Genomic DNA, 12,888 nt, shown 5'->3' with positions numbered 1-12,888 from the left:
GGATGCACAGGCCATTCTAGTGCTGCTCTGTCTTACCCTTGCTCTTGAGAGAGACGGTTGTGGCTGGAGGCATCTTCTTGGGTTGGAGCCTTGACGTCACACTCAGACCCTCTGCATACAATCCCCTGACATCGGCTACCCTAGCCCCCCTCTGATGGGGATTATCAGCGGCATGGCCTCTCTTGACTGCTGGAAGTAAGGTGCCCATCGAGTGCTGGCTTCTCATCAGCGCCCCATCCATCCATGCTTGCTGACTTATTGTGTGAGCAGTGTGAGGGACTGTTTGGGGATTGTTAATGGTGTGGCTTCGTGTCTACAGGATTTTAGGATTCCATTCCTTGGGAACAAGCCAGAGTTGTGTCTTGCAAGAGCTGCATCCTCAGAATGCCCTGGTCTCGGCTCCCTGCTGTCCACGGTCACTGAAAGCAGTGACTGCATCTCACTATGGGGGGGGAGTCTCAAATGGCTGCTTTTGAAGCTGTGGGTAAATGGATTGTACCTCATTTCCCCATTTTGTGCTAGGCTGGGGTCCATTCTAAGATTCACAAGGAATTGACCTTGGGTTTTTAGGTTTAATGGACATGTTTTAACACGAACTAACATCACATTTCCTTCAGAGTCACTCAGTTTACTAAAATGCTTTCTAAAAGTCTGGGGCACTTAGATGGAAGTTCATGTTTCTATGTAAGTCAGGTTTTTTAAAGTTGAAAGTGGGAAATCCTGGAGTCAGGTCTGGGAAATGAACTGGGTGTCAGAGCAGCCCCTGGACTGAGAGGCCCTGGTAATAAAGTACTGAGCTTAGCGCCTATTGGATGAGTAGTCTGAGGCCACAGGTGACAGCCGTCTCCAGGACAGTAGCATGGTGAGGTTAGCCAGGTGATGGCCTAAGCCGACGAGGAGAGAGAGAGAGAGAGAGAGAGAGAGAGAGAGAGAGAGAGAGAGAGAGAGAGTGTGTGTGTGTGTGTGTGTGTGTGTGTGTGTGTCTGTCTCTCGCATAGCTACATTGAGTTATTTCTGCCCATGTTTTTAATGCTGCCTTTTCAGGAAAATCTAGTGACTATTTTAAGAGTGAGTTAAAAATTAGATTCTAGTGCTATCTGTAGCTTTATTATCAGTCAGTTTAATAATGAATCAAATACTTGCCTTACTGTTAAACTTACTATTTAAAGACAGTGGTGGGTTAGAGAGCCTGCTGCAGGAGCAGGCAGCGGCTTGGCAGTGGCTCTGAGCCTGGTGATAAAAGGCCTCCGATGTGCACACTGCTTTTCTTCCCCTCTAGTTTCCACAGGCTCCCTTGCTCAGCAGTACGCGCACCCTAATGCCACCCTGCACCCCCACACTCCGCATCCTCAGCCTTCGGCGACACCCACCGGGCAGCAGAGCCAGCACGGAGGGAGCCATCCGGCGCCCAGTCCTGTCCAGGTAAGGAGCAGCTCGGAGGCCTATGTGGAGCGGCTTCCTCAGTGCTGGCCTAGGCTCAGGTGCCTGTGGTCAGTCAAAGGGCATGTCCAGGGCAGGCAAGGGAGGGCTGTTGTCATCACAGGAAGATAGGGGTCAAGAATAAAGTGGTTAAGCTCTGCAGACGAACATTTCGGCCGTAAGTTGAAGTTCTTAAACAGTTCCTCTCTGTTGGTTCACTCCCATTACGGCCAGGGCTAAGTTGCAGCTGGGAGCCAGGAGCTCTGACCAGGTCGCCTGTGCGGGTGGCAGGAACCTGACGCCTCCCCCGTGGCTGCCATCTCCTGTGCCAGGATCAGGTGCTGACATCTCAGCCAACATTTTTTTTTTATTATTGTTGTAAGAGATTATTTTTCTTGGAAAGGCAGATTTACATAGAGAAGGAGAGACAAAAATCTCCCATCTGATGGTTCACTCTCCAAAGGCTGCAACGGCTGAAGCTGAGCCAGTCTGAAGGCAGGAGCCAGAAGCTCCTGTAGGGTACCTCACATGGTGCAGGGTCCCAAGGCTTTGAGCCGTCCTCTGCTGCTTTCCCAGGCCACAAGCAGGAATCTGGATGGGAAGTTGAGCAGCCAAGACACAAACCGGCATCCATAATGGGATCCCGGCACTAGGAGGTAAAGGGTTAGCCAGCCCCACCTCAGACATCTTAGCGACTAGGTCGACTGCTCAGAGTGAACTTGTTTTTGGTTTTTTTGGGTTCTCCCCCCACCTCCGCATCATTAGCTTCTTCAATTACATTGGTTAAGTAAAGCAGTTAAAAATTTGTCAGTAGGCAGAAGTTTTGGTTGACCACTGTTTGGGGTTTGTTACCATCAGACTGAGAGTAAAGCTTCTGTGTTCCAGACCCCCCTGGCCCGTGCCTGCCGGGGGGTCTCTGCCAAGCCTGCGTTCATGGGGGCCTCACCTCCGTGTGCGACACCCACTCAATTGTTTGCCCTCACCTTGCAGCACCATCAGCACCAGGCTGCCCAAGCTCTCCACCTGGCCAGTCCGCAGCAACAGTCAGCCATTTACCATGCGGGGCTTGCACCCACACCCCCTGCCATAACGCCTGCCTCCAACACGCAGTCACCACAGAGCAGTTTCCCAGCAGCCCAACAGACTGTCTTCACAATCCACCCTTCTCACGTCCAGCCAGCCTATACCAACCCGCCCCACATGGCCCACGTACCTCAGGTAAACCAACTTTAAATGCCTTCTCTCCAGACCAAATAGATGCTCATGGTTACCAGATAAGCAGCAAAGAGCCACGTGCTCTTTAAGCTAGGAACCCCTGTGTGTGACGCTGTTCGCCTGTCTCCCTTCTCCCTGTGGAGTACACGTGGTCTGGCCTTGTGTTCATGTGTTGGTTTTGTGATGGGCTCGGCCTTGAGCGTTTCTCACCTGAGAGCTTCAGAGTATCTTTGACTTTGGAATGCAGCCCAGTCTCCCCTCTCTGTGTCTGCTTTGCTCAGTCTCTCCACAGCTTTATATCACTACACGTGTGTACACACATTTCTCGTCTACACCCACATGCGCATGTGCACACATAGAAACACACAGTTGGCAGGGATGGTGGGCTTCCAGACTTGTATCCCTCTGGTGTCAGTGCTGGTGTGTCAGCTTGGATGTCACTGTGGTCGCTGAGAACCTCACAGTCGTGTGCCCTGAGGAGATCCATACATCCCGATTGGAGCATGTGCTGTACTTCTCGAGGGATTTGACCTTGGCTCTTGGCTCTTGGTGCAGTGCATGGAGCTAGAAGTACCCCGGTGTTCTCATTTATCTTGCAGAGTGGTTCTGGAAGGTTTTGGGGGCTCAGTGAAGCAGTGTAGGCTCTGCATCTGCTGCTGACAGAGGCCCAACTGGTCTGGACTGAGGCGGAGAGCCTGCCTGGGAAGGATGAACAGGAGGGGCCACGCTGTCCTCAAGGCCTGCCCAGGGCTAGACGGGCCGGCGGGCATGTATTAGCTGTCACACTAGCTCTTAGGTGGGTCTCGGTGGGACCTGCCTCAAGGAGTCCACTTCCTGTCATGTAGTGCTAGGGAGGTTTTGCCGAGGGACAGACTAGAGACGCGACGCAGTGCGACGGTATCTCAGGAGGCTGCCTTGTCCCTGGAGGGCCCTTGCCTGCTGAGGGCAGGTCGTGCGGGGCGGTGCACTGCAGTTGATGGGCTCCGAGAACAGGCGGGCAGCTGCTTGTGTTCAGTGTGGGCCAGCATGGTTTGCAAGAAGGAGCTTTTTGAGAGCTGGGTGTGTCCAGCAGAGGTATATGTAGGGGTCTAGCAGAGGCTGCTGGCTAAGCAGGCATGTAAACTTCCTTCCAGCGGGGTCCTGGCACCTCGCGTGTGTGCTGCTGTGCAGAACGAGTGAAGAGGCCAGCATGGAGAAACCCAAGCAGGTCCTGAGCCCGGTGGACAGTGAGGGAGCAAAAGCATCGTTTCCTGCGAGGCTGGCTATGGTCTAGAACAGTGCACAGGGTGCAGGGAGGCAGGGAGCGAGAGCGACTGTAGGCTGACGGAATGACAGGCGCTGGGCTGGCCCAGACCATGAGATGATGTCTCCCATCGCGCTGGAGCCCTGACCGTACCCTTCTCCTGCTCCAGGCAGCATGTCTCAGAGAGCAGAGCTCCATCTCCTTTTCCTGCCTTGGGGGTGCAGGCCACAAGCAGAGGGTGAGGGGCCAACACTGGCATCTCTGCCAGCCCCTGCTTTCTTGTGGGAGCCCCCCTTGGGAGTCCCCCGCGGATGCCTGGCTCTGAGGCGTCACCGTATCTTGTGTCACTTGGCTGAGCAAGCTGTCCTCGGATCAGGGGTCTCCTCTTGTCAGAGATCTCACCCCACACCTTGGAATCCTGTGCTCAGTTGGTAGCAGCCCACTTGTGAGAGCCCTGATGTTTTTCCCAGGCTCCTCTAGCCTGGCAGGATCTTCCCGGAAGGTGAGCTAGGGAGTATCCCCCAAGAAAAGAAGGGGGCTGGGCCTGCTGCTGCCTGCCCTTGTCTGAGAGTGCCAGCCCAGGGAAAGGAACACAGTTGACATGTTGTTTAAGCCGGAGATGTTGCCTTTATGCGTAAAAGAGCTCTCTGTTTCAGGCTCATGTACAGTCAGGAATGGTTCCTTCTCATCCAACTGCCCATGCGCCAATGATGCTAATGACGACACAGCCACCCGGCGGTCCCCAGGCCGCCCTCGCTCAAAGTGCACTACAGCCCATTCCAGTCTCGACAACAGCGCATTTCCCCTATATGACGCACCCTTCAGGTGAGGCGTGTGTGTGCAGGGGCCGCCGGGGCACCCCAAGCATTCTGCTCGCACAGGTGGAGTGGCAGGCAGGGTCAGTGCTTCAGCCTCACATTCGAGAACTAGCCAGAAGCGCCCACATGTGCATAGGAGGGACTGACCACCAGGTCCGTGTGCGGGCCTGAGGCTGCCGGGAGCTGAGTCCGTGTGTGTCTTGATGGTGTCCGGGAGTTGGCATGATGAGCCGCAGCATTCTGGGTAGCTGATGCATGCCTAGGACGCAGTTGGCTTTCCTTGTTAGGCAGGCTGGACAGGGCCGTGTTTCCTTCCTGAGTCCTGACAGTTGGACAGTGGGGGGCATTACCATGGCCGACTTTCATTGAAGTGATGAGCAAGTGCTGTGTATGGACTGGTTGTGAGTGCAGGGTCCGCTGCAGCCCACGCCCTGACAGCGAGAGGGCCCCGGGGTTGTGCTGCAGTACTGGCTGGCCGCCAGGGCGGAAGTGGACAGTCTAACTGGTGTTTGGCTAATATTTGGGGAGGGGGCGTGTTCAGGCCTTTTTTCCTTACCCCATGAGCAACTAGTCGTCTGGGAGTTTTATCTGAAGTGGTTTCACGTCTGACTGGCTTGTTTCTATCCACCCCCCCCTCCAGCCCTCCCCCACGTGACATAGGTGGGAGGGGGGCAGAGTTAAATTTTGAGTCTCCTAGCTAGCAAAGGAGAGGGCAGGCACGTGCTGCGACACTAGGCTAGCGCAGCAGGCTGCCAGTCTTCTGTTGACATATTCACTTTTCTTTTTACAGTACAAGCCCACCACCAACAGCAGCTGTAAAGCTGCCCTGGAGGAAGCCAAAGGCCAAATCCCCTCCCCCCTTCTACTGCTTCTACCAACTGGAAGCACAGAGAACTAGAAGTTCATTTTGTTTTTAAAAATATATGTTGATTTCTTGTAACATCCAATAGGAATGCTAACAATTCACTTGCAGTGGAAGATCCTTGGACCGAGTAGAGGCGTTGTAGGAACTTGTGGGCTGTCCCGTAATCCCATGCGCTATTTCCAAGTCCCGCAAGTGCCCCAGCTCTGCTTGCCGAAACTGGAAGTTATTTATTTTTTAATGGCCCTTGAAAGTCACGAACACATCAGCTAGCAAGAGAAGTAACCAGAGTGATTCTTGCTGCTATGACTGCTTTAAACAAAATCAAGACTTGGAATACCCTTTTACTAACCTTGACAAAAGGTTTCAGTAAATTCTTACCGTCAAACTGACGGATTATTATTTATAAAATCAAGTTTGATGAGGTGATCACTGTCTCAGTGGTTCAACTTTTAAGTTTACTTTGTAGATAACATAAAATAAAAACTTAAAAAAAATTTAAAAATAAAAAAAGTTTTAAAAACTGATACCCAGTCGATGTGCGTCTGTGTGAGCCAGCTGTGGTGCGGGGCTCCGGCGGCCAGCCCGGCCTGGCGGGGCACTGCTCCAAGACTTCTCTTCTTCACCTTTAGTTCTGGTCCCAGGTCTCTCTAGAGAAAGACAAGACTGGGACATGCCCTGTGGCGGAGTCGAGTCTGCGGCAGCAAGAGGCTTCCCGTCCTGGAAACTTCTCCTACCTCCGGAGCACCGCGGTGGGTGGTGGTAGGTGACTTGTGTGACCACAAGGGGGCAGGAGATGCTGGAAAAGAACACAGACAACCCCCAGGGAAGCAGGCAAGCTGTGAAGGGAGGGGCCTTCCAGGGGCGGTCCTGCAGGACAGCAGCAAAGCCCAAGTTTGAAAACACTTTTTAATCCACATACAGCAACATGTACACCATAGCAAAATCTGCATTATTTAAGAATAAGTTACTTGTACAGTACATAAACAACACACAAACATTTGCCCGATACCTTTCTGCCTGTGATGAAGCACGGTGAACGCACAGCACCCTGTGCGTCCGTTCCAGCCCAGCGCTGTGGTCAGTGGGCCGGACAGTCAGGTAGGAGGTGTCTGCGGAAGAGGCTGAGTCTTGAATGGACAGCACAAAGGGCTCTCAGACAACCCTTGGGAGAACTGAAGCCTTAATCTAGGCCAAGAAACTGTTAAGTGAAAGTAGTGTTCTCTGGCCCAAGATTTTAATGATTGATACTCCTTTCTCCTACATGGTCCAGAAATGGTGAAAGGCAGAAGATTTGTACCAGATAAAGCCATATGGATTGCTGGTCTAAAAGTCAAGGCAGGTTAGTTGACTTAATTCTTCGGTGCTGGTGACTGTTAGAGCTCAGTAGTCAGAGGGAGTGAGGGGGCTGGGGCACAGTGCTGGCGATTGGTGACCAGAGCTGATGGGTGGGGTGAGGAGGTCTGTCCAGGTGATGGTTTGGAGCAGGCTTGGCCTTGTCACACCACCAGCAGCCGGCCACCTTCAGTGGCGTGGGTATGGCAGGCCTAAGATGCGACGGGCTGCTCGCCCATGCCGCAAGGCTGTGTTTGGCCCAGGGCCTCTCTTGCAGCTGAGACCTGGCTCTAGCAAAGAAAAGGCATTGGCTTAGTGTCGCTTTGTTCCAGTGCCAGGAAAGGGGGCTTTGTCAGGACGTGCCGGAGCTGCCCTGGGAAACCTGGACAGCACATTCCGAAGAGGGAGGGGGAGCAACTTCCGTGGCTGTCGGGCTCGCTGTGCCTGGTGTGAGAGGCAGGCTACCGAGAGTGGAAAGCCCTGGTTTGGAGCAAGTGTTTGCCAGACGCTCGGCTTCTGGCTGGAAGGATGGAACGTGCTGGGTCTGACACGAGCTCAGAGGAGCTTTCTGTGTTAAGACAAATGTGGAATGCTGCCCCCCCTCCTTCCACATGTTAGCTCTGGTTTATGGTCCATGGGATCTGTAGGAGGGATGGCAGCCTCCCCAACCGCTAGAATATTCCAGAAGAGGCTGCCCCGGTGGGGTAGAGTGTTCATTAAAAGGGGCACTGCAAACCCTCCCCCTAGGGAAGGCAGCTGGCACTGCTGTGAGCACCACACTGCAAAACGGCACACACCTGCCTCCTGGAAGCCACTGCTGACCGGCCCTCCGGGGCCTGTCAGCACAGGCAAGCCACAGATCACAGCACTGACAAAAGGCAAGTTGAGGTGCAGCCTTGGTGTAGGGGTGCTCTCCTTACAGCACCAGTTTCCTGGCTTCCATTTGGAGTCTAACAGGAGCCTGAAACCCCTAGTGCGGCAGTGTATTCAATGTCCTTGATTAGATAAGGCAGGAGACTGGGGTGGGCCTGATCCCGCCCAATTGGTAAGGGGTTTACGAGAAAGGGCAAGGAGTCAACTCTCCTTTTGCCCATTTAAGCTGCTGTGCCCAAGAACCCAGTGGGTTGGACATAAGGCACCGGGGATGGGGAGCTCTTCCTTGCCTAGCGTTCCCTGGAAGGGTGGCATGTTTGGTAGCTTGGCAGCAGACGGGAAGCCGGCACTGGCCCAGGCTGCGGGGTTTGCATAGGTGTGTCTGACCGCAGAGCCACAGGGCTACCTACAAGTTGGGACAGTGCAATGAAGTAATAAGCCAAGGTTGAGCTGTGAAACCTGAATCTTTTAAAAAACTAATCTGAGGTAAAATGTTTAAAATCATTTTTGACCTTGAGCTTGTCCTAAAGTTGAAAACAGGAGCAGGATCAGGCATGGCTGCCTGGGGGCAGGACCTGTGAGCAGGCATGAGCTGCAGTGGGGGAAGTGTGAGAAACTGGGGCGTGTTAGTGTTTTGGGCTTCCCCAACAGCAGAAAGTCTGTGAGCTGTGACAGTGTCAACAGGCTCCCACTGCTCACTGAGGCCCTCCACGGCCACTTCTGCCAGGAGTGATGGGCAGGTCCCGGGGGCAGGAGCTGGCAACACCTGCGGACAAGAAGTGCGTCTGTAAACGAAGAGAAAGCCAGGTGCTGGGAGCTTCCCGGAGGCCCTTTAACAAGCCTGATAGAGCGAGCTACCCTGGACATAGCCGGCGGCACCAGTGCCCCTCCACGCGCTCTCTGGCAGGAAAGAAAGCCTGTTACATTCACAGTCCATGTATCGGCTTGTGCTGGGTGCAGCAGTCCTGGCCCATGGGGTCACAGAGGTGTGTATTGATTGTCTATAGCCCGCAGGTGGCTCCGGGAGGAAGCATCCATCTCATAGTCTGAGTCCCGGGCTCGACTCCCAGGCTCTGACTCCAGGCGCCGCAGGCTGGCGGCCAGTTCCTGGGGCGAAGGCACCAAGTGGAAGATCTGCTCTGGGGGTGAGGCTCGGCCTGGGGTCCCTTCGGGGCTGAGCCCCTGAGGCCAGCTGGAGGCACTCAGATGGGAAAGGCCTAGCTCTGAATCCCAGTGAGGGAGGGCGAACGGGAACAGGACCGTGTTGCAGGAGCCTAGGACAAGCAAACAGTACACGGTCAGGTGTCTGCACGCGCTGGCCCCACACACCAAGCTCTCTGCCTCCAGCCAGCTTTTCTCCCACCACCTGGTCTACCTACGTCATCCTCTCCCACTGAGCTCAGGGCCTGGTGGTCAAACCTGGGGGCTGGGAGACGACCACCACATAACTGGAGAGCCGGACGTCACAGGCGGCACCACACTCAAGTGGGATGGGCGATCGCTGGAAGTGGTGCAACATGTCCACAACCGAGGGAAAGCGGAGGTGCTGCACACGACACTGGCCGTGTTCCGTCAGCGACAGGCGCAGATGCTGTGGGAGAAGGTGCCAGGAGACTCAGGCTGCCCCTGGCATCCCGGGCCCCAGCGGGAAGGGTGGCAGGGCCCGCCTGCCCTGCCCTACCTTGGCTCTGCCCTGGAAGTTGAATGTGAGCACATACTCCCCACGCCTGGACTCGCTCTGGCGCACCAGGAACACCCCATGAGCATCAGGGCCCTGCAGCTGCACCAGCTGGGCCGCCTTTACTCTGGAGATGGGGCCATGGAACCAGGGGTAGCAGGACAGGAAGTGGTCTGTCTTCTGGCAGGCTGGGTCCAGCAGTCCCCCAGGAGAAGCACCTGCTCGGAAAAATGGGGAGAGCGCTTTTGGGTGCTGTAGGAACTGGACAGAGGCGGGTTCCAGTGACGAGGACAAGGGCCTGGCTCCACTCACCTTGGTTAAGGGCATCTGTGCTTGCCCGGGGGGAGCTGGATGCGTTGGGCTCCAGAGGGGAGGGGATGTGCGGCTCTGAGTCGCTGCGCTCCAGCCTGTGGGAGAAGAGGCCATGTGAGGTCACTGGGAGACCACGAGAGGCTGTGTTGGGGTTGAAGAGGGAATGGGGCAGGGCCTCACCCTCGGCCTGTGCACTCCCAGAGCTCAGCCAACCACGAGTTCAGCTGCTGCTCGTCCCCCACCTCAAAGATGATGTCAGTCCGCTCCTTCACCTGGCAGGGGAAGGGAACCACTGTGTGGGCCGCAGGCGCAGCAGCACAGGCCCAGGGCTACCATGCTCTGTGACCCACCTTGAGCACGAAGGTGTGGAGGTTGTCGGGCATCTCCAGGCGCGTGCACCGTCGCACATCCTGGATGCTGGAGCAGGTGGCCTGCAGCCTGGGCTTTGAGCTCTAGGAGACCGGGAGGGGCACTCAGGACAGGTCCCCAGTGGAACTGTCACCGCAGCATACAGCTGCCACACTGCCACCCCAGAAGGCAGCTCCATGCTTCCAAAGTGGAACTGGGTCCACTCAGCCCCCTCCTCACCAGGACACCTGCTGGGGCCTCCTGGCCCTGAAGCCCCCAGCCCTCAGCGGCGAATGGGTAGGTGCTTTCTCAGAAGGGAGTTTCCCCCTTCCTTCCCTTTCGCGAAAAGGCTGTTAAGTCTGCCTGCCCAGGGTTAGGAAATGGCTGCTGCCATGGCCCTGTCTGCCAGCAGCTCAAGGACCAAGAGCTGGCTGGGCATTCCGGCCAAAATGGTGAAGCCACTCACAAGCCAGCAGGCTGGGTGGGGAGGACAAGGAGCCCCACGGTGTGCTCGTGTGGGGTTTGAGGCACTCTACCTGCCACCTCTGCTGCAGGGCAGTGGGTCAGACCTCAGAGCTGCCACTCCATTTTGCCTTGGGCCTGAGAGAGAAGCATCATGGCCTGGGAAGTCTGGCCGGGGCTGATGGACCAGACCTGGCCCACATTCCCTCAGCCCCCGGCCTCTGCCTCGTCCTCCCAGCTGTCCGTTTGTGCATTTCCTGCCTGCAAAGTGCGTAAGGTTCACATGGCTCCTTCCCACCCCCAGCAGGATCCCTGCCAGGAAGTCTGTCAGGCCTGGGCTCCTGGCCGGGACCCCAGTGTGAGTGCTGAGATTAACCAGCAAAGCCACTGGTTTCACTCTGGGGCCCCTCTGTGCCAGCTCCTCCCTCTGCAGCTGAGGAACTGCTAAGCCAGCAGCAGCAGCGAGAATTCTCAGCGTGGCAGGGAGCAGAGCTGGTCGTTCAGTTCCTGAGCTGCCTAGTGGTGGGTGGCCCTGGCGCACCCAGGTGAAGGGATCCTGCGAGGGCCAATCTGGTTGAGCTGTTGGTGGCAGATGGGTGAGGGGAAAGCCGGCAGCTGAGTTGGGGACTGGATCTCCTGTGCCCCACGTCTGACTGAGGCACAAGGGCTGTGCTCCCAACTCACTTTAAAGAAGTCGGCCTGGAGTTGCCAGGTGGCTTCAGGCATCTGGTGTGAGGTACCCACAACCTGCAGCTCAGCTCCTGAGAGTCATGGCTAGTGGGACCGACCCATTGCTTTGCTGTGGCTGCCAGGAAGCTCTGACACTGGCCCAGCACCAGGATTTGTACCGCTGCCAGCTGTCTTCCCCAGCCTTTATGGTTCTCTCACCCTTAGGGGGAGGGCCCATCCTGACTCTGCCACTTCCTGCCTAACTCTGCACTCCCTGACTCCAGGGGTTGCTATGGTAATCGGGTGGCCCAGTGTCAGGGATAGCCCCAACAACAGCCACCACTGCACCCTTTCTGTCCTGTGCTCCTTTGCCAAGACCCTCCCACACACCGTAACTGAGGAGACCCTCCCCAGGGAACAAGGGCAGGAGCACCAGTGGGCTCTGGGTCTGCCCTCGCTGCTGCTTCGGAAGGAGGTTGGTTCCTACAGCTGCACCCCAACTTCACTCCCCCATTCCCTGGCTTCCCTGTCATACCAGCTGGCCCAACCTATATCCCTTCCCTTTGACCTTTGGTCCTCCTAACAGCTGCCCTAACACAGAGACCCCTAGTAAAGCAGACCTGAACAGAGGCCCCCACGTGCCCAAATCCAGTCCCCGATCGCCAAGTCCCCCACCCAGCCCAGCGCCTGGAGAGACAAATGCATGAATGCTGTTGCTAGGTGACACATTTCATGCAGTGCACTGCAGACACCAGGAAGATGCAGCGTCAGTCTGTACCTTGTGTCCAGGGGACCCTCACCACAGGACACAGAACCAGCAGTGCCAAGTGCTAGACTCTTCAAAGGGGGTAACACGATCTGTCCCCCACACCCACCCCGCCATGGCCTCTGGAGCAAGGTGCCCATGTGCCCATGTCTCCACAGCGCAGGAATGGGAAGGGCTGAGGGCAGAAAGCCCATGGGAGCTGTGGGCACTGCCCTGGTGGCACTCCAGGCACCCTCTGGGAGGCTTGGCGGAACAAGGGCATGGCCCATCCTCCCACGCAGTGCCAGGCTCAGCCATGGGGTCATGACGGAAGGCCATGGCTTGCTACTGGGGTCCCAATTCCCACAGCAGATGCATCGCCAGGTAACAGGGACTTGGATAGAAACAGCTAGCTGATGAAGGCAACTCAGAGGCCAACACAGGGTCCCAACCCCAGGCCCAATGAACTGCTCACACTCGGGATGCGCAGCTGCATACAGCCCTCCCCTGCCTGACGCAGAGACACCGCCCCCGACCACCCGATCTCAGTGCCAGCCCTCTGCCTCTCCCTCCACACAGAGCTTATCGGGCTAGGCCATAACTTCCTGACGCCCCCGCTGCCTCTGCCATCTGACTGGGAGTTCCTCTGGGGTTGGGTGGGGCGCCAGGCCTCACTCCCAGCTGGGGCCCAGCACAGGCCACTGGGGGGTTGAATAGTTGAACTCCTGGACCCCTGGCCTTAATACTTAAGGGTGGTGCAGGCAGTTCTTACCTGCGGCCCCCCTCACCACACACAGCACAGTGGCCACTGCAGACTGAGTCACATTCTGTCTACACCCAGACAGGACAGCCCGCCTTCTCTGCCCCTCCACCTCACAGTGCTCCCCTCAGTAGCCCCAACCCTGAAGC

General features: G+C 56.3%; 2 protein-coding genes across 8 annotated transcripts in view; one reads left to right on the top strand and one right to left on the bottom strand.

The window, feature by feature from the left end:
- The window catches only part of ATXN2 (ataxin 2), a 57,004-nt gene extending 50,920 nt beyond the window's left edge, over positions 1-6,084 (top strand). For 5 of the 6 annotated variants that reach the window (XM_058656883.1, XM_058656881.1, XM_058656884.1 and 2 more), the window contains 4 exons: positions 1,280-1,422; positions 2,410-2,637; positions 4,534-4,702; positions 5,486-6,084. In XM_058656883.1, coding sequence (XP_058512866.1) covers positions 1,280-1,422; positions 2,410-2,637; positions 4,534-4,702; positions 5,486-5,514 — 569 coding nt within the window. In that variant the 3' untranslated portion in view covers positions 5,515-6,084. The remainder of the gene's footprint in view (positions 1-1,279; positions 1,423-2,409; positions 2,638-4,533; positions 4,703-5,485) is intronic. The other variant, XM_058656882.1, reaches the window with a different exon arrangement.
- Positions 6,085-8,391: 2,307 nt separating this feature from the next.
- Positions 8,392-12,888, bottom strand: part of SH2B3 (SH2B adaptor protein 3) — a 31,250-nt gene continuing 26,753 nt past the window's right edge. For both annotated transcript variants that reach the window (XM_004595297.2, XM_058656885.1), the window contains exons 3-8: positions 10,106-10,207; positions 9,936-10,027; positions 9,756-9,850; positions 9,447-9,661; positions 9,185-9,356; positions 8,392-9,039 (exon numbers count right to left, since the gene is read on the bottom strand). In XM_004595297.2, coding sequence (XP_004595354.2) covers positions 8,744-9,039; positions 9,185-9,356; positions 9,447-9,661; positions 9,756-9,850; positions 9,936-10,027; positions 10,106-10,207 — 972 coding nt within the window. In that variant the 3' untranslated portion in view covers positions 8,392-8,743. The remainder of the gene's footprint in view (positions 9,040-9,184; positions 9,357-9,446; positions 9,662-9,755; positions 9,851-9,935; positions 10,028-10,105; positions 10,208-12,888) is intronic.

The sequence above is a fragment of the Ochotona princeps genome, chromosome 29, assembly GCF_030435755.1.
Source record: "Ochotona princeps isolate mOchPri1 chromosome 29, mOchPri1.hap1, whole genome shotgun sequence".
In the NCBI taxonomy this organism is placed as follows: Eukaryota; Metazoa; Chordata; class Mammalia; order Lagomorpha; family Ochotonidae; genus Ochotona; species Ochotona princeps.
Note: the sequence above shows the minus strand (reverse complement) of the source record. Positions and strands in the feature narration are given on the sequence as shown.